The sequence below is a fragment of the Lepisosteus platostomus genome, chromosome 11, assembly GCF_059453375.1.
Source record: "Lepisosteus platostomus isolate fLepPlt1 chromosome 11, fLepPlt1.hap1, whole genome shotgun sequence".
In the NCBI taxonomy this organism is placed as follows: Eukaryota; Metazoa; Chordata; class Actinopteri; order Semionotiformes; family Lepisosteidae; genus Lepisosteus; species Lepisosteus platostomus.
This window is the reverse complement of record NC_142621.1, coordinates 47,458,161-47,478,181: the sequence shown is the minus strand read 5'-3', so window position 1 is coordinate 47,478,181 and position 20,021 is coordinate 47,458,161. Positions and strand designations below refer to the sequence as shown.

Genomic DNA, 20,021 nt, shown 5'->3' with positions numbered 1-20,021 from the left:
GGATGCGCTTATGTGAGGGAGTGTTAATGGCACTAATTAAAAAAATTAATGAAGCCTATCGGTGCCAGGCTTCATTAGGGCCTTTACCCATTTTTTTGACAGGAGTTTCACTTCAGGGTTTCTGGTGAACTCTTCTGTGATGCATCAGTCCTAAATTCCCACAGCACCAAGGGAGAATGCACCAGTTAAGCATGCTACAGTTATAAATATTGCAGCTTTTCTAATCCTCTACTGGGGCAGTGCTTTACATGATTAGGCCTCACATATCTTTGACATGAAGAGTGAAAGGCACTGGCAGTAGTTTTTGAGATTTGGGAACAGCCCCAGCTCCTGTTGCACCGTGCAAATTCCAGTATGATTGGATTCTTACATAAAATGAAGTTGAAATCCAGAATATCTGCTGCTTCCTTGTCAATGGCAGTGTTTTGCACCAAGGCCTTTTCTGCGCTGGCCTAAAGCTTGCAGTGGAACATGGTGACCAACTCAGTTACTAAGCCCAGTTTTTCAAGCAACTGCATCCATTGTTGAAGTCTTTTCTTTCGTTTCCGGTCCTCAGCATGAAGGCAGGACAAGAGGGAAAGGAGGGAGCTGGTTATAGCAAACACGACATGAATTGGGAATTTAGTTTATGTGGATGTTCTTACACTGAAATAACACGCGTGTGCTTGCATGCAGTGGGTTGGGCCAGGCGTGCTCAGCCTTGAGGTCACACATACATTATACACGTGCACCACACCTGCAGTATGCCACGCATGTACTGTATATCAGCAGGACTCTGCCACACTGCTGTGAGAAGCAGCAGCCACCTCAGATGAAATGAGAGGTGATGGAACATGCCAAGGGTGACCTCCGCCCGCTATCTCCCCCCAGAAGTCACGCCTTGGCCCTCATTTCTCTCTGTCTTTCCTGTTCCCAGGACCGCCTGTATTTCGTCATGGAGTATGTCAATGGTGGAGACCTCATGTACCACATCCAGCAAGTGGGGAAGTTCAAAGAGCCACAGGCAGTGTAAGGATCTTCAGCGCTTCCCAGAATGCCTGAAACACAGCAGCACATGGGGCAGCTATTAAAGAAGCCTGACTAGTCAACATACTGTATGACCGTTGCAGGGCTGTGTTTTAATTGTTTGATACTAATTAGAGCCTGCTGGAATGGGGTGTTACAGGTGAACAGGCCTGAAAAGCTCCCGATCGATTCTTCTCTGTTAAGGAAAATGAATCTCTTTGGAAGGTAGTCTGGAAAAGAGGACCTGGCAAAGACTGCCTTATGGTCCAGATTTATTTGTTCACAAACAAGGAGCCCTGCTGCTTGTTCACTGACTTGCTTCTAGAAGCACGGGCTATCGATTTAATGTAGATCAGCACTTAGTCAATGGCACCCTGATATTGAATGGATTTCTCAGCGGGAATGGGTAGGAATGTTATTGTATTTATCGACCGGCTGGCTGAGAATCTCACTGTCAGCAGATCCTGCTTGTTATTCAGACATGCTGCTGCTGCATGATAAATGTTAGTCGGTTCTTCTAATCAAAAGGCAGAAAGGGGGGCTTCAGAGGTGGGCTGTCAACCAGAAAAACAAAGAAATCAGCCAAACTGGAGCACAACTATTTTCCAGCGAAAAGCAGAATTCTTCAGAGCAAAAGAAAAAAAGCTTGGAGAGCATGTGCTGCAAACGGCCTTGTTGAATTGATGCAGGCATCCAGCATTTGAAAAGAAAAAACCCAAAAGAGGTGGATGAAAAAGAAACATTTTCATTCCATTTCAAAGCAAAACTGATTATTTACACAGCTCCTGGAGGAAGCATATGACGGGTCTGATCTGTGTGGTCAGTATGTATATTTTTCTGCAAATGTAAGACCCAGCACAGGTGAAATCAAGAGGCAGGAGGCAGTTTTCAGTCCTACACAGCCGTCGGAAAACTCAAAACCGCTGAAGCTCGTATTCATATTCTGACTTCCTCACAGACAGTATTGCGTGTGTTGGTGCTTGCGTGTTTCAGTGAGGGAGGCTGTGTTTGGATAATGGCCAAGTCTGTAAGGCTCACACAGAAATGGGACTCATCGCCACTACGTAGCATGACGTTCAGGCAACCTAAAAAATGGACTGAAAAAAAGTGTTGAGATCTTTTTTATGATTAGATATTCAAATTTGCTGACTCTTAGTATCATTCAGTTCCTGAAGCGGTGGGGATTTGTCATTTCCATAAAAATCTTCAGTGGGAATTTATAATGATTGCATGAATAAATAAAATATGTTTTCATGGATGCAGCTCAGCCGTCCGAAAGCCTTGGACCCCTCTAACCCGTCTGCTGTAATTGCAGGTTCTATGCAGCAGAGATCGCTGTCGGACTATTCTTCTTGCACAAGAAGGGAGTTATATACCGGTAGGTCCTGCGTGCCCAAGTAAAGGACAAGTGGGGAGGTGAGGGTGGTAAATAGCCAAAATTAAGATTAGAACCCGAAATGATATGAACACCTGTTAGAACCCAGGCTCATTATATCCAGAAGCATGCAGTCACACAGCTGCAGAAGCAGAAAGGGACATATTGTTCAAAATTCATGACCAGTGGCATGAAAACAGGCTGCAGAAATAAAGGAGCCATAAGTACATTCGAGCAAGAAGATGAAGAACTGTAGATTTAGCTACAGTTAAATCAGAGTAATAAAAAGTGGTAATAAAGGCAATAAATTGAATATTTCTTCTGCAGTAGTGTTTAGAGTGATTTTTGAAGTTCTGGGTGTTTCAGGGGCAGGAGCGGCCTCTGTTCCCAGGGTGTGTGCAAGCGCTGCTCCGCTCTGACGAGGCTGTGATTGTAACTTCCGATTTGTGAAGTGTAGCTGGGCTGAGCCTCATGCCGAACGTGATTGCAATCACAGGTACATTCTGCAGCAGTTGTGCTTCTTTAAACAGAAGTGGAATGAAGGAAGCTGCTACCAATGAGCGGTGATTATGATTCAAAAGACTTGAATGTTCTTTTCTCCTTCATTTCCCCGTCTTTCAGTCCTCCATCGAGCTTGTTAATCTCTGACGTTATTTTAAATTCCCTGCAGTCTCTCCGACGCGCCTGAGCCTCGTGCTTCCGTTCTCTTACAGAGATCTGAAGCTCGACAATGTCATGCTGGACTCGGAGGGTCACATCAAGATCGCCGACTTCGGGATGTGCAAAGAGAGCATGTATGATGGGGTGACGACGAGGACTTTCTGCGGGACCCCCGACTACATCGCGCCCGAGGTGAGGAGCGCCCCCGCCGGGGCAGGAGGTCACGCGTGTGCCGTGTGCGCACGCTGCAGGACCGCGGCTTGTACAGATCAGAGCTGGTGCCCCAGATCCATACTGACATACTGACAGCCAGGCTCCGCGGCACACTGCCCGCTGACGGCTGTCACATCCTGCTGATGGAGAGCAGCCGCGGGTCTCAGGGGCCAGGAAGAAAGGAACTGACAAAGATTAGGGACCATCATCCTACCTGCACGCAGAATAGAGACAAAAACATACTATAGAATAGCACGCAGAAATAAAGCAGCTTGTGAGCCGGTTGTGAGCCTAGACCCTTATGTGATTGCATGAGGAGTGTGCACACACCGGTAAATGAAAATGTACAGACCAATGAATTTGCTTCGTTCATTGGTGAGGTCAAAGCCAGCTGCCTGATTTACAGGTGTGCTGGAGCACACGGCGTGGGCTGCCACAGGTCCTTGCAGACAGGAGCAGATGGCACGGTTTGGGCGAGAAAGGGACAGCAAGCCTCCCCTTGGCCAGTCCAGCACACATCGAGTTTCTCTAAAACAGCGTGCGCGGCCCGCTTGTCTCGCTGGCCCGGGTTCAGCTGCCTGTCCGCCCTGAGAGACGCGGCCCTGCGCTTCCTGCCGAAGAGGAGGTGCAGCAGATGGGAAGGAAGGAATGGCTGCCCTTCTTTCGTTGCCACTATTCGGGAATTGATAAGACGCGTCCAGTAGATCCCTTGTTTAGTTAGTCTGCTCGCTGACGAGAGATATGTCTATGCACTCCTCTCCTGTGACACTGAGCTGTACGAACAGCAGTGTCTGCACAGTGCCTTGCAGCCAGGCTTGTCAAGAGCACACTGCTTTAGCCTGATTTTCTGCTATTTTCTGACCTACATACCAATTCGTGGGCATTTTTATCTCCATGAACACGCTGCTTTACATTAATATGAATTTACATCACATGTGGGTTATCAGCGCTGATTGAACAAGTGCGTCCGATTTAACCATGCAAAAGCAGCTGCAGAATAATGCAACTCTGACAAACACAACCTTTCTGCTCTAGTTGTGTACTTCCAGAATCAACAGTGAGACATGAACCAGAAACCACTGTTGTGGTGTGTATTTAAAACTGAGCACAAGTGGCTTTCTGCACACAAATTGAATCCGCTACCCAGCCATGTTGTTGACGCCAGTATCTTGACTTCTTTCAAGAAATGGAGATCCCAGGACCAATTAGCTATTAGCAACCAAATAAAAGCTAGGAGGGCCAAAAAGCTCCTCTCATTTGTAACTTTTCATATGTTTTTAAAATCTAGAGACCTGTAAACATAACCGTAACCTTCACTTTGAAGAAGCAGAATTGCTGGAGTCAGTGAAAGAAGAGCTCGGTTAATGTGTTTATCAGCAGGAAACCTGCTATGTCAGTTTTCAAAGTTGATTTTTTTCAGCTTACTATCAAGCTCTAAAGGAAAGTTTTAAAGGACCCACTGTGTTTTTATCTGCTGCAATTTTACGTATACAGTATTACTTTAGGAAGTCAGGACACAGTCTTTGCCAGAACCAGAGAAATACGATCTTTAGAATTAGCTTCAAAGGCCCTGGATTGATCAAGATGACTGTCATTTTATCTTGTTGTTCTCCAGCCTCTCAGGAGTCAGTATCTCATGCTGAGGGTCGGTTGTGTGGCTGAACTGTACTAATAGTGAAGTTTTAAGCCACACCGGACTATCTGCAAGACAGTAAAGAACAGTGGGGTCAAGACCCTTCTAGATCCCAACGCCAGTAAATCTCTTTTCTTTTTTTTTCAAAGAAAATTTTTATAAAGGCTCTGGATTGTAATTTAATGAAACTGCAAAGATACACTCTTAAGAATTACTCTCTCAGTTTCCATGAAAGAATACAGACAGCTATTTATTTCTCTTTTTCTAAGGCTTTTTTCTCAATTAGGAAGAGAACATGCTGCTGACAGAATTTGACCCAGCGTTTCAGCAGAACCCATTCACTAATGCACTACAGGCCCTGGGCTGTTACATCTTTCATTTAAATTTTTTTAAAAATCAATACCACTTCTTTGAGAAATATTTATTAATATTCAAGTTTGTCTGTAAGAGATTTGTTTTTTTTATGTAATTCTTTCCACAAACACATTTGTCCTCAGGATATTGTGATATGAATGAGCATTATCTCTTTCAAGTCCTTACCCTTCCTCATCAAAACTGGCTGGAGCATAATGCCGGAAAGATTCACAATTCCCAAAAATTCTTTAATCTTTTGGGTGAGAGTATGAGCGTCTGGGCCTTACAGCCACTCAGAAGAAGCACAGGTATCATTAGTAAAAGTACTGCAGTTAACCCTGAGGCTTCGGTGTGTTACACACTAAAAGTGGTGCAAAATTAAAGACATTTTAAGAAAAGCAATTTTTGTTGGACCAAACAGTTGTTTAAATGCATTTATTTATAAAGAGCTTGCATAGGTTAATAATTTTTGAATGAAGTTTTACCATAAGACAAAATATTGTAAAGCACACACGTTCTTTGTTTTAATGTTTTGATAAATAATTAGGTGTAATAATAATGAGACAGCTTGATTGATCCACTTGTTAACGGGTATTCGGATCAGCACAGCAGAACCCCGGGAGAGTTGGAGAGCTTAGCGAGCAGCTTGTGTCTCCACCACGAGTCTTGCCTTCCATTTGCATATTGGAAACTCCTGCTGCAGGCAAGAGCTGCTTCACCGCCTGTTGACAGTGCTTGGGGGCGTCAATTTAGTTTGCAGCCTGGCACTCTGAAGGCAGGCATGGGAAATCCAGCGGGACAAATTAAATCTTCGCTGGAGCTCTCTTCCACTACAACACCCCGCTGGTCCACGCGGGTTTCCCTGGTGAACGGCGGTACGTTTGACTCTCGGAGTCTCGGCCAAGCGTGCCTGTCACGCTCGTGAACCGAGAGGGCGCATCGATATTCCGATCGGTGGAAAGATCGTCTCTTTCTTTTCTACTTGCACTCTAGGCAGCAGGGGGAAAACCTTCAGCTCTGATCATTTCGAATGCGTTTTTTTAGTCTCCCAGTCATCCCAGAAACGCGCTGTAGACGTGATTAAGGATTTTGTTGTTGTGTGCCCTCGATTTTGGGCTTGCCCTCATCTTTATTCGGTTCCTACACAGCTGAGCTCCTACACGGCCTTTAATTACTTTGCTGATTAGGCGTCTAAATTAAGATCCAAATAGAAGAGCATGAGGCATCTTCCTGGCTGAAAGCATGATCCAGAACTGTCATTTCACATTAGGCCAATGAGAGCCTTCTGCTGCTGCTAACATGTACATGTGTGACCGTGTGGCCTGCCTGTCAGATAAGAAGCTGACTCCTGTCATTTCTTCTAATGGAATGAAAAAAGGTGATGGAAGGAGAGCTTCAGAGGTCACAATGTTTTCTTTAATTTAGTTCCAAGAGACAAAGATGAGTTAAAGTACAGTGAGGCACAGCTGCAGGCAGCTGTATGTGACTCCGTCTCTGTGAATACACAGCCTTCAGCTCATTCAGGCGGGAGAGCCCTTCGTTAATTGGAGAGTTTTCGTGAGGATGTCAAAGTCCGGTTGTCTGATGTACAGTAGTTTCTAAAAAGATCAGTTGTATCTTTCCCTAGTCTGTCTTTCACTTGCTCTGCCATCGTTACTTGGACTCGTGATCGATACACGCTTCAGCCCCAAATTCCCAAATTCCTTCTGGGTGGAGGCTCACTGGCTTCCCTTCAGTGGGAACCTGCTGTCGAGTACGGGGCTTTTGTGTTTCGTGTTTTGTATTTTGCAGGTCGTGGATAAGCTGAATTTCTTTCTTTCCCCAGAAATCCACAATGATAGTTTGTGTTTTGTTCTCTGGCTTCTTTTTTTTGTAGCAGCCCCTGCTTCACAATATGGCACAGGAAATGTAGCACCTGCAGTGTTTTGGGGGCGCTGCAGTAACTCCCGGCCTGCGCCCCACTCTTCTCTCCTTCGTGCGTGGGGGTGCATGCCAGATCTGTACCAGCGTGGGTCCTGGAGGTTTGAAGTGGGATTTGTTTGTCCGCGATCAGGCCTTTCCTAAGTCCCACACGTCTGCCTCCTCTTCCTGGGGGTCAGCTGCCACCTCGCTGTCTCACTGGGGCTGACCTCGGCCCTCCGGCCAGCGAGGCCCATCCCGGATTAGTGCTGATTCAATGAACACTTTTTTTTTGGGGGGGGGGCAGAATACAGGATATTGTGCAGAATAAAATGTTCAGAGCAGGCAAAGAGGCTTTTCCCCTAAGGACCTTTGACCATTATCTATTTATTTCATGTAGAAACAAGGGATTGTGTCACTGTGCCTTTGCTGCCTTTGCATTCTGAAACTCTCTGATCTGGTATTCGGAAGTGACTCACTTAGCAATCTGGATTTTAATTTCTCCATTTCTCCGCAGCTGTGCCGTAGTCCTGAAATAATACACTTCAGTCCCAGAGGAGATCAGGCTCTCTGGGATTACATTGTGTTCGTTTCGTTTTGTGACGTACAGTATTTCATTAGATTTTTTTTGTTCTGCGTCATTGTGATTTCATATGGTTTGAATGGCAGGGGAGTAGAATTGAAATGTAGCAGTTCCTTGTAGTCTACTAATTGTATAAACTACAGTAATAATAAGTTATTCTATTACATTCCTACTTGTTCTCTTTTATACTATTATTATAATGTATTCAGGATTTCATACAGAGTTTTCAGCCGAAGTGCCCAAAGGTTCAGCCCAGATCCTTGATGAATCGGAGAGAGGAGTTTACCTGCCATATGTCATACACATTGGGATTCTTATTCACACTGTTCTCCTGGGACGTGGACAGTACGATAGACAGCGCCGCACAGTGTGCACAGTACATTACTGAACAGTATATAACAAATAAAATGACAGGAAACAAGTGAAAAGAGCGGAGTTCCTGACCCCTGAACGTGCTGTCAGTTTTGCAGAGAGGATTAACTGATAATTAGATCGTTGTTTTTGTGCCCAGTAGATGAGCCACAGATTCCCCTTTCCCTGTGGCCCCTATGCAGTGCAGCATGTCTTGTCCTCCATAACTGTTTGTGATCTGCGCAGTAATAATAACAATTCCTTACACTTACTGTATGTAGCACTTTTCTGGACACTCCTCTCAAAGTGCTTTACAGGTAATGGGGATCCCCTCCACCATCCCCTGTATGCGTGCCAGTACTCCAGTACCACCATCAGTGGGGAGGAGAGCAGAGTTATGAAGCCAGTTCAGAGATGGGGATTATGAGGAGGCCATGAATGGTAAAGCCATTTGGCCAGGACACCAGGGTAATGCCCCTACTCCTTTAGAGATAAACCCGGGGATTTTTAATGATCACAGAGAGTCAGGACCTTAAATTTAACATCTCATCTGAAGGATGGCACCTTTTCACAGTATAGTGTCTCTGTCACCATACTGGGGCATTAGGACTCACACAGACTGCAGGGTGAGCGCCCCCCACTGGCCCCACTAACACCGCTTCCAGCAGCACCCTTAGTTTTTCCCAGGAGTCTCCCATCCAGGTACTGGACAGACTCACACTTGCTGGGCTTCAGTGGGCTGCCAGCTGTGAGTTGCAGGGTGATGTGGCTGATGGCTACATACAGTAGGTGTCCATGTGTCTCAGCTGAATCTGCAGAAGCCTGCTGCCGTGACCTTGTCAGTGCCTCTGTGGATTTTGAAAACGTGCATTGGGTTTTCATAGTCTTCTCATTGTCTAGTAGATTTCCGAAATGCGGACATACCGCACTGTTGGTGGTGATGGTCGGGGGGGGAACTACTTCAAAAATTAAAAACATGACAGCTGAAAAAACGCAGACTGAAGTCTGAAAACAGTCACTCATTGAGAGCTCACAATCAGTCGGGATGGTGCCTTTCAGACCGTCAGGGTATTATTCTGAGTCTTTTGTGCATCCTTCTTGTTTGCCAGGAAAGCTCATGTGCGATTTGTTCTGAACCATCAATTTGTTTAAAAGCGGTGAACAGATTGGAGGCCTTTTAGAAATTGGTTCTTGTTTGGTTTGTGTGGATTGTTGCTGCTGCTGCCTCCATCACAGGAGTGGTTCTCCTGCAGTGAGCTGCTTGGACTCCGAGGGCTGAGCTGGGTCTGAGATAAGGGTGTGTTTAGGAAGCGCAGGGTCCAGTGTTCTCGTCCTGATCTGCAGTGGGCTCACCCATCCTTCTGTCTGTACTGAGAGGTGGACAGAATGCTTTTATGAAAAACTGTGTAGTTAATAAATTGGTGTTGGTAATAATTCATGTGTGGTAGGAGTGGAAGTTGTTTGCTTTTTGATTAGTACAACAAATACATACCTGCTGGCAAATCTGTATTTTAAGAATAAATGATAGATTTCTGCAAATAGTTAAATAGTAAAAAATTAGTGATATGACCTACTGTAAGCATCTATTTCAGTATTCGTAATTTTCATTCTTCTAATTCAGACATATTAGATGGACAATGGATTTTCAACTACAGTATATTGCAAATGACATAAAAAACACTATATATATTGCCTATTGCTTACACTTTATCTTTGGTAAAATGTCTTTAATATATAGCATTTTTGTTACAAAGGCTGCAGTGTCCATTGCATAATTCTTTTTACACAAAAGACTTGTGGGCTTATTATTCTGCTTAGCAGGTTCTGTTCTTATTTCCTATGGGAAGGTGTTTCAAATTATATTTTTCTAGTCACTGTTGACTTCTTTTTATTAGGCCTGGAGATGCTACAGCTTCTCTTTGAATGAATGCTGCAGCTTTTGAGGATGTTTTGCATCACGTGGGAACATCTTGTATGCAGTCTATCTGAAAAGTACAAAGAAATCACTCCTCCAGAGTATTTGGCCCTGGTTCACCAAATCAGCTGCACTCAGGATCATCTCATTGATTTAATAAACTTTGGTCTGACTTTTCTCATCCCTGCAGCCCCTGCTAATATCTCATGAATCAGATGTGTCCCCAGCAATCAAATATCTGTGGAGTTCTTCTCTGGCTCAGTAAACCAGACTGTCCAATAGGAGTGTCCCAGTTCAATGCTGTGCACAAACACAGAGTGTGGCAGCTTCTTTGTGCCCAGTAAGCAAGTTAGCAGGTTAATGAAACATATTTCCCAGATTTTCACCTCTGTTTTTAATCTGAAAACTGTGTTGGCAGAATCAGAGCAGACGACAACAAGGATTAAGATCATAATTAGCTCAGCAGCCCCACTAAACCCAGTGTTTTCTTAGTCTTCTTTCTTCTTCTTCTTCTTCTTCTTATTATTATTATTATTATAATATATAAATAAATATAAATGTATATATTATATAAATTAGCTGGGATTGGTCACTTGCAATGCCACTCTTCTTAGAGAGGTCTCTAAACATGGCTGTTGGTTTCTGAGTGTATTTGTGTTGTAATAAAGATTAAATTCATTAAGTTCATACTCAAACTGCACGGTAAAGGAAATACTTTAACGCCCGGAAAGAATGACCAGATTCTTTAATTAGGTTATTCCAGCCCTGATGTTACACACCTACAGGACTCCTTTCTATTTTGAGGCTGGAAAGGGAGATGCTGGAGTTCAGTAGTGAACTGCTGACGAGCAGGAGAGGGTGAATCTTGATGTGGCGCTGCAGCCCCGTGCAGCATCACGGCTCACGCCTGCCGTCGGCGGAGCAAAGCAAACTTTTATCTCACTGGAAACCTGGAGTCTCTTCCATGGGGAGCTTTCCCCCTAGATGGGAGTGTGTTTTCTGGGGGACCCACCCCTCCCAGAAGGGCTTCCTTTGGGGTTTAAAAATGTGAAACCAAATCCTGTAATTAACCCAGCTGCACCAGAATCAGCTCGCCTTGCCACTGCGGTGTTTGCACACTTCGTGTGGTCAGTACCTGCAGGGAGTGAAGGGCCAGCTCTTACCTGCCTGGCGAGCTGCACATGCCCACTGCAGGTGACCTGTCCATCTGAAGCAGGTCCTCCTCCATCGTGCTTCTCCCCTGAGATAGAGGTCACAACCTGGACTCCATCTGATGATGTCATCCAGACTCCATCTGATGATGTCATTTCAACCACACATGCAGGCCGTGACTGGCTGAGACACTAGGGATCCCCTAATCAACTGAATTTGTCACAAATGTTTCCAATGAGCGGGAAGATATGGGTCCAGTCACGCTTTGTAATTATGCTAGGTCCTTGGAGAGCAGTAAGGGGATTTATAATTAACACTTCGGAGTGATTATGTGAACGTGATTGAATAATTTACAAGTCTAATACTCTCTTGCTGTTAATAAATGTCACAGCCATGAACCCCTGACTGAGGGAATCCTGTTAGCTGGGTGTGCCATGATAATCTGTGAGTTGCACAGTAGTGGGCAGATGGCAGACTCCCCTGTTTGTCCCTCATGACTCAGTAATACAGTCTGTGGCCTGATGCTTTATGCTTTACATTTTATGACTCTGTCAAACAGGACTGTTTGACATCAGTCTTCCTGATACAGAAATGTAGAGTTTCTCACAGGGTGACATAAAGTGTTCTACTCCTTAGTTACATATCAACCTTTAATAGATGGTTTTGTTAACCACCACATGTTTGAGGACCGCCAGAGCCCAGCTTGCCCGGCTGTGCAGATCTGTGTCTGACTCAGACCGGCACAGCCTGTATTATTTTGACTTTTTTGTACTTGTAGTCAATTTCACATTTCCAAAATGTACCAATTATTTAAAGATGCCCTCCATCTGCAATTTCAGTATGAAACATCAAACTGCCGCCTCGAGATCACTTTGAGGCTAAGAGTTGCAAATGGATTCTGGCTTCATTATTTTTGTGTGCAGCAGATGTTACACTGTCTGTGTGCTCTGTTTGACCTGAATTTCAGGTCAAAGTACTTTCTTAAGAAATGTTGAACAGCCAGTCTTAACCAATCCAGGAATTATCAGCAGAAACAGCACTGAAAATATGCAAAGGAAATCGTTCTGGTCTAAGACCTCCACGCCCTGCCAAAACTACATACAGTGGAGGGGTGGGGCTGATGGAGAAGACAGGGTTCAGGTTGTTTTACATTGCTCTTTTAATTCGTGATAGGTTGCGTCTGAAAAACGCAGTGAAGTGACAGTGTTTCTCCGCTCCTCCCCCAGATCATCGCATACCAGCCCTACGGGAGGTCAGTGGACTGGTGGGCCTATGGCGTGCTGCTGTACGAGATGCTGGCTGGGCAGGTGAGGTCCGAACTCGTCTGCAACCTTTCCTTTTGGATGATTTGACGACGACGACGATGATGATGATGACGAAGCAGCCTTATATTATCAGGACAAAAAAATGACCATTCAAACTCGGGGTCGTTGACGTTCCGTGAAAACGGAATACCCCCAGCAGGGGACCGCTGAAGGGGTCAGCCCCCCTCCCCTCACGGTTCGCCCCTCGGGTTCCGGGAGGCGGCGCCGGTCTGCGGCAGAGGCCCGGGAATCCCCCCCCAGCTCCAGCAGGTCCGGTATCGACCCGGGTGCCTCCATACCTCCACCGCATCCATAGAGGCCATGGCTTGGCCATTATCTGATGGCCTGCAGAAATCGTTTGGCTCCAGGGAGCCGAATGGATTCACTGACGAGGCCGACCAGCTGGATGCAAAGGAACAGTTTATACACTAGATACAGAAGGGCACTGATACGTGAAGACTTATAATAATAAACTTTATTTTATATGGCACCTTTATAAGTGGCTTCTCAAAGCGTTTTACAGAATGACAACAGCAATAAATAAAAAAATACACAAGATAAAACACAATTACAATACACAGAGGAGACCATGGATGGTGGTACTAAATACAGTAGGAGCAGAGGGGTGAAGAATGGAACCAGTTCAGGAAAGGCTCTTCTAAAGAAGAGGGTTTTGAGTCTGGATTTGAAGGAGTTTATAGAAGGTAAATCACTGATATCCTTGGGAGAGACTTCCAGAGCTTGGGGGCATAACAGGAGAAGGCCCTGTCACCCCTAGAGTGTAGACGGGCTTGGGGGACAGACAGGAGACCAGAGTTAGAAGAGTGAAGGTTGTGAGGTGGGGAGTAGGGCGATAATAGTTCGGACAGGTACTGAGGTTAGTAAACATTGCTTCAAATGTGCCCATACTGTACTGACCTGCTCTTCAAAACACACCGGCTCACAAAGATTTAGTTCTTACTTTTCATTTATGAGTCTCAATGAACGTGAGAGAGCCTTAAAGAGAGTCTTTTTGCTAAATTTCCTTCACAGACGCAGCCTTGAAGTGTTGGGTTTTGGGAGAGGTCGCACACAGTATATGTAAATAGATTCATTTTACAGGCAAAACAGAATAATATTTTTTGTGCTTCTGTATAACTTATTGTCCTTTTTGTTACACTTAACAAAGAAGTATTTGATCATTCTGGTCGTAAAGTGCCTCTGGTAAGGAAGGCATTTGTTCAGCTTTATATAGGATGTTGTCAGTGCTCCAGGAGAAGCAGGAGGCTTCTGTGGCTTGGGGTTTTTGTGTCAGCAGACTTTCTTTTATCGAATTAAGTGAATGGAGAGAGAGGGCAGTAATGGCTTTAGCCCAAGGAGCTCTCATCGTGAAGCCGGTACAGTAAGGGAAAGGACTGTGACCTGCTCCTGTCAGACACACAGAGGAAAAACACATTTCTTATCTCGCCCTGCTTTGTTGCTGAGAAGCTCATGTTTCAGTGTCCCTTCTGACTCGCTGCCTCTGTTTCTTTCCTTCTGTTATTCTTTTCCATGGCTACTTCATTAGTCTTTCTCTTGATGTTTCTTGGTAATTTCGAGTGCGGAGGTCAGGCTTTTATCTTCACGCATATGCAGCACACTGTGTGAGTGAAGGAATGACCTTGGTGCACCGCAATATCGGTGCGGGCTGCTAGGTGAGATTTTTCTTTTTCCACTCCTGGCTTTGTTTAAAATGTAAGAGGAATAAGCATTTTGTTTATCTTAATAAGATGATAATTCAGTGCATTTATGTAGCACCTTTAATCCCAAAGGATGCCAAATTGCTTTCTACTGTGTATGTATATATAGTAGGAGACCCACTGCATCCAGCACTGAGTCTCCTGCCTAGATGATGCAAGGGAAGATGGTCACCTAGTGGTTGACCAACACCAGCAGCAACCTGATTTTCTTCCCCTGTCCCAGTACTGACCACACCCAACCCCACGGAGCCACTGGGATCTGATCCACCAGTGTGGCTGTCTGCTCTTGGGTACCCATTTCCAAATCCCGTTCAGACTGCAGTAGAATATGCATTTTGGCCCCATGGCTTCCGTGAATCTCGGTTATTAGTTCCACTTGTCTTATTTCAGCAAATGCAAGCACGTGAATTTAAAGTGGCAGCTATTTTGCATGCTCCTGTGGCTGTTTTTCCGAACGTGCCTGGCTCAAAATAGTTACTGAGCCTCGTTAACCATGTCAGAAGGCACTAGCAGTTACTCCTGAGAGCGGTGTGGGCTTGCTGGCTTGACACATGACAGGGATTTCACTCCCCTCAGCACTGCCTGCTTCGTGGAATCAGCCACCCTGCCACATTTAAAGCAACACTGCAGCCTCTGAGACAGGAATGCTGTCCTGAAGGATCCATTGTTTGCCTTTTTTTTAAACTGTTTTCATGCACTGGAGATGGGTCAGGTCTAATTCAATTCACGAAAGGGCTAACACTGCTGCTCTCGGTAGCTTACTGTATGTGGTTCTGCAGTCCATACCTATGGCGCCCCCTGGGGGGAGAGGTTGTCTGTGCACCCAGTGCATAATCGGCTGGACTTAAAGGGACAAAACAAAGGGATGAACTTGTTAGCTTTTCTGTTTCAGGCTTTAGCACCTGTCTCTACTTCAAATACTGATGAACACATTTTCCTGGACAACATTTGGTCTAATTAATTCAGACCAAAATCCTAATCATGAAAGTTTCCACTTCAGTTTTCTTTATGGAGTCTGCCTGCTTCCTGGTTAACAATCCTGCATGAAGGTAGCCCCTCAGGCCTAGAGAACATCATGAACATTTTCTTGTCTGTGTTTTGGGAGCACCCGTATGCTTGCCGTGCCCCTATCGCAGCTGTGTGATGCTCGTTTCTTTCGACTGGAAACATGGAGGAGTCGTCCTCAGCTTGCTCTTACAGTATGTTCCCCGCTTTTGAAATTTCGAATTTAATAAAAGGCACTGAACTGGGGCTGAAAGTAAGTTTTGTGAAGAGCGAATAGTACCCGTGTGCGCGCGTATTCTCGTCGGATTCAGCACCAAGCCAGACTTAGTCGGAGCTGAGAGGGGCAGAAGGAAAGTGAAGACAGCTTGAAATCACCCCAAAAAGCAACATAGATCCAAGGGAAGATTCCCATCTGGGCCTGATGGGCATCCATATTGACCGAACGGTCTCTGAAAGACCCGGACAGGGAGAGACTGAGTGCAACAGTTATTCTTTCACACTTGGTTGCACAGCCTTTGTCAACCTCAACACTGTTAATGTGCTGTAATGTTGATAGTACGACAGTTCACTTCGACTGTTCCTGTGACGCAGCAAACATGATTCTGACTTTAACCACGGTTTGTGGACAACAGCAACATCCACAAGCTCTGTTGCTCACCTCTGCGTAAGGCGTAAGCCAAGAGCGATTCATTTTCTTACATTTTAATCTTGTGGTCATATTGCAGGTGGCGTTTAAATGCTAGGTTTTTTACGATCTCCAATATTCTATTTTGCTCTTTTGTTTTAGCCCCCTTTCGATGGAGAAGACGAAGACGAGCTCTTCCAGTCCATCATGGAGCACAACGTGTCTTATCCGAAGTCCCTGTCCAAGGAGGCGGTGTCTATCTGCAAGGGTGTAAGTCTCCGGTCTGCTCCCCTGGGACACACGGCTCTGTTACTCTGTCTGTTACCACCAGGCACATGAAAGCATATTTCAAACAGCGAGTAAGTTTTGTGGAAAAGCAAAATGTCAGAATTTTGCTGAAAATGATCATGCTATTGGCACCATCAGGAGCATGGGAGGAAGTCTCAGTATAGGATGTATGGACACACCTGGGTTAGATATCAGACTCCCATTGCATAGCATAGCCAGTGGAGCCAGTCCAGGTTTTAACTGCAACCTTCTATGTGTCTGAGCCAGTTCTTCGGGCTGGAAATTTGGGGATTCTGATTTTAAATCAATGCGTACAGGCCAAAATGAACAGGTGATAAATATAAAGTTAATAAAGTACAGTATTTGCGCTTTCCTGCATCTGAGCCCACAGCTGTTTGAAAGTGAAACTAATTAAATCCGCTCTGCTCGTAGGAACTAGGCACTGTGAGTGAGATCACTGGCAGATAAAAGGAGGAAAGATCTCTTTCCTTCGTGGATCACCTTCTTACTCTCATTTTGCTTCATCTAGAAGGAGGGAGATGATGGGTCTAAGTGCTGTTACCTTAACTGCAATGTCAGTCTGAGTCTTTATTCATTCCACATGCACTGACGTTTCCCAGCTTTGAATATTTAAACACAGGGAGAACTCATTTCATTTTCCTTCATGGAAAGTTGTAGGTTTATTTTTGGTGTTGCTGTAGTATATATTTTTTAACGCCCGGGCTCAGACCTCAACTTGCCAAGCCATAATGTACCGTATGTCAAAAGATGATTGGCTTCTAATCTCACACATATCCTCACTCCCTCTAAAATCCATACTGTCTTCTGTGCTTTCTCACACACATAAAAATCTCAAACCTGCTTAAAAGGGTCAGCAGCAGTTGTGTGCAAGCTGTCTAAAAAGAAGCACTAAAAATGTACAGTATACACCTACATTCCAGCCTTGACATGTCTCTCAGCATCTAAATCCTCCTCTGACTCAAACGTTGCATTCAAGCTCATTGTGTTGTGTATGGATCAATAGAAATTTGTTTGAGCTCATAGAAAAACAGATGTCATCATGTAATTCTTTTGCATTACATGTTGTGTTTTGCGTCAGTGTTTGACGCTGCTGTATTAATGAAACCGTTGCCCGGCGACTGCAAAGGAGCACCTGGAATTTATCTCTCTGAAATGTATTACGTACCTTCAGGGACAGGGTGATGAAGACAGCAGGCAGAAGGCTTTTAATGGCTGGCTGTGTGCCGAACCTGGGAGTCAGATAGATGTGTAACTGTCAGAGCTGTCAGATGCACTGATTCATGTCTCTGTAGTAATTTTACAAGAACGACAGGGTGTTTAAAAATCACCTTGTTACCAGTGGGGCTGCTCGTCGGAGGAGCAGTGAATGCAGGCACCTCCCTAAGTGATTGACCTTTGCACTCCCAGGGCTGGGGCTGCACTGGGGCTCAGGTGTGCCCCCCTGTGCCAGCAGCTGCCAGTACACCTGTCAGAAACGCAAAGACTCAGCTTTAATTTGGCACTTTCTACTCAGAGCGGGGATTTCCTGTGGCAGTACACAGGACTGAAAAACAAATGATTTTGGTTTTGACAGACAGACCAGTTGCAGGAAAAAAAAACTGCTGCAAAACAGAAGCTCAGAACTAAAAAGGCAGGATTTCTGGATCTCTGAGCTGAGAGAGGCCTGTCCACAAGCCTGAGCTGGGCAATTGCAAGACCAGTAGCAGAGCTCGGTTTCTGAAGGGGAAGGTGATTTGCAAGAACAGGGTGGTATCATGTCCCCAGCATGCTTGCCCCAGACGGACACTGTCTCCATGGGGTTGTTCTTGAGGGCAGCAGGCATTCTGCCATTTGTGGTTTTCTCTAGTGCTTCATTTCAGGAGGGACAGACAATGGCCCCATGTGTAATGGCTTTACGTTAAATGAAATGAGGATTAAAAAAATTGCAGAGGAAGAAGTAAATATTAATGCCAATGGTGAAAAACTCCATGTTTCGGCTGTGGAGCCTTCTTTAGGTGTTGGACAAAATGTTGTGTTTCTCCTTTCTATTTGAACCTTTACTCGTTTCTGCACAGCCGGTGCATGCTGACGCAGCTCCCCACTCGTACGCTATCAAAAAAATCGCAGTTGTCTTAAGCCCACTTGGGCCCTCCCCCTAAACTGAGCCGAACAACGGAGCAGGGCGCGTCAGCAAAGTGTGCTGGGAGGGAATACTGCAGTCCAGTATGTCCACCCTAGTGAGAGGAGATTGGCGAGAGTCGGCTGTTGTCTTTGTCCAGTAATTGCGAACAGATGGAGTGTTGCATTCCACTTGTTTTTAAGCAGGTGGTCATTTAAGCAGACCCGTTCTGTGTATCCTGTAGGGCCACAGGACTCTTGACCCTGTTGCTGCTGGACTGTGTAGATACTCAGGGCTTGTGCAGGACAGATAATATATGGAACCTGTCTGTCACTATACATTAGCTGCTGTTCAGAGCAGAACATCAAGCAATTGTGCATTATTTCTGCTCCAAGCGAATTAAATTGCTATCAGGATTCTAATGTGACAGATAGACATGCTGCCTGTAATGACAGGTATTGCTTTGGACTTATTGTGATATTCATAGGCTATTTAATTTTCCTGAAAAGCAAAATATTTTTTTAATGCATATGCTGTACGACTGAAGCATTTTCTGCTGGAGTTTGTGGAAGTTTATCCTGGAATACCTCTCATGCAAAGAGATCTATTTATTATTTATTAGATTTTGAATGAAACATTCAGCAGTGCAATTTCACATAGATACCATCACTGGAATGTATTTATGGTATTTTAATAATATTGCAGTCATATCTTCATATGCACCAGGTTCTGTACAAGAACGTATATTATAATATTCAAAAACATTTTTATCTACTATTTTGCTACTACTCGTGCTCCTATTGGCTTTTCAAAATTAAAATTGGATTTTTTCCCCTTAAACCTGTTATGATGAACAAGCATTTCTGCTTTATATTAAGCCTTTTTTTGCAGTTCTTGCCCAGGAAGGGCAGGGTTTTATTTTGGAGGGTATTGCGAGCTGTGTCTGCAGGCTGGGGAGTGGAGAGAGGCGAAACAGACGTTTCCTGCGGACCCCATGAGTCCCAGAATGTTTACATTCTGTTCATGTTGAATGTGGACGTCTTTGGCTGTGTTGCCATTCATAGTCGGGCGGAAATGAGAGAGGCAGGCTCATCTGTATTCATTTGCATTATCAAGCAAAAGCCACAGAGCTCCAGGTGTCACACATTAGTGATGTCTTTCCGTTTTAATGAATATATAGTACATAGTGTGGCTTTGACCCAGAAGCAAGCATTGTGTTAAAAAGAAAATGACTGATTTATATTTCTGAGAGTCCCATCACCATGGTTCACTGCTTGGCGCTGATGTGATAAAGTCGATGTGGTAGCTGCTGTCTGGGCTGTGGTGAGTTTTCCCTCTCCGAATCAGGAATTTAGAGCACTTTAGAAAAGTAATTGTAAAAAGTTTCAAAGGGCAAATCAAGTCAATGACAATTCCAGGTGAGCAAAAGACTTACTTTAAAAAGTAGGTCAGTCACTTTTTGAAAGTTATCTGTATTTTACTTAGAAATGGAAAAAGTGCAGCAAATTATTTATCTATAAATAGATATGGAGAATTCAATAATGATAGACACATTCTTTTCCTGAATTAAATTGGACACTGTTTCTTCACTACTGTCTGGTTCTTATCTGAGACATAAATGTATTTGGAATTTGTGCCTGCACAAAAGAACAATCTGACTTTTTTAATAAGCATATGATTACCATTTGAAAAGTTCCCTGGATGTTACAATACAAAGAAAACAATGGAATCTTTAATTGACTAAAGTGATTTGAACAAGGCCTTTCGATGCCCCAGTCCTACATGAAATGCACCTCTCGTTACTTAACCTTTTTTCTAACCA

At 44.6% G+C, this 20,021-nt stretch overlaps 1 protein-coding gene across 3 annotated transcripts in view; it reads left to right on the top strand.

Annotated features, from left to right (window-relative positions):
* The window catches only part of LOC148652888 (protein kinase C alpha type), a 193,809-nt gene that overhangs the window by 158,422 nt on the left and 15,366 nt on the right, over nt 1–20,021 (top strand). For all 3 annotated transcript variants that reach the window (XM_088600130.1, XM_088600129.1, XM_088600131.1), the window contains 5 exons: nt 917–1,008; nt 2,321–2,383; nt 3,094–3,232; nt 12,367–12,447; nt 15,955–16,062. In XM_088600130.1, the coding sequence (XP_088456256.1) occupies nt 917–1,008; nt 2,321–2,383; nt 3,094–3,232; nt 12,367–12,447; nt 15,955–16,062 (483 nt within the window). The remainder of the gene's footprint in view (nt 1–916; nt 1,009–2,320; nt 2,384–3,093; nt 3,233–12,366; nt 12,448–15,954; nt 16,063–20,021) is intronic.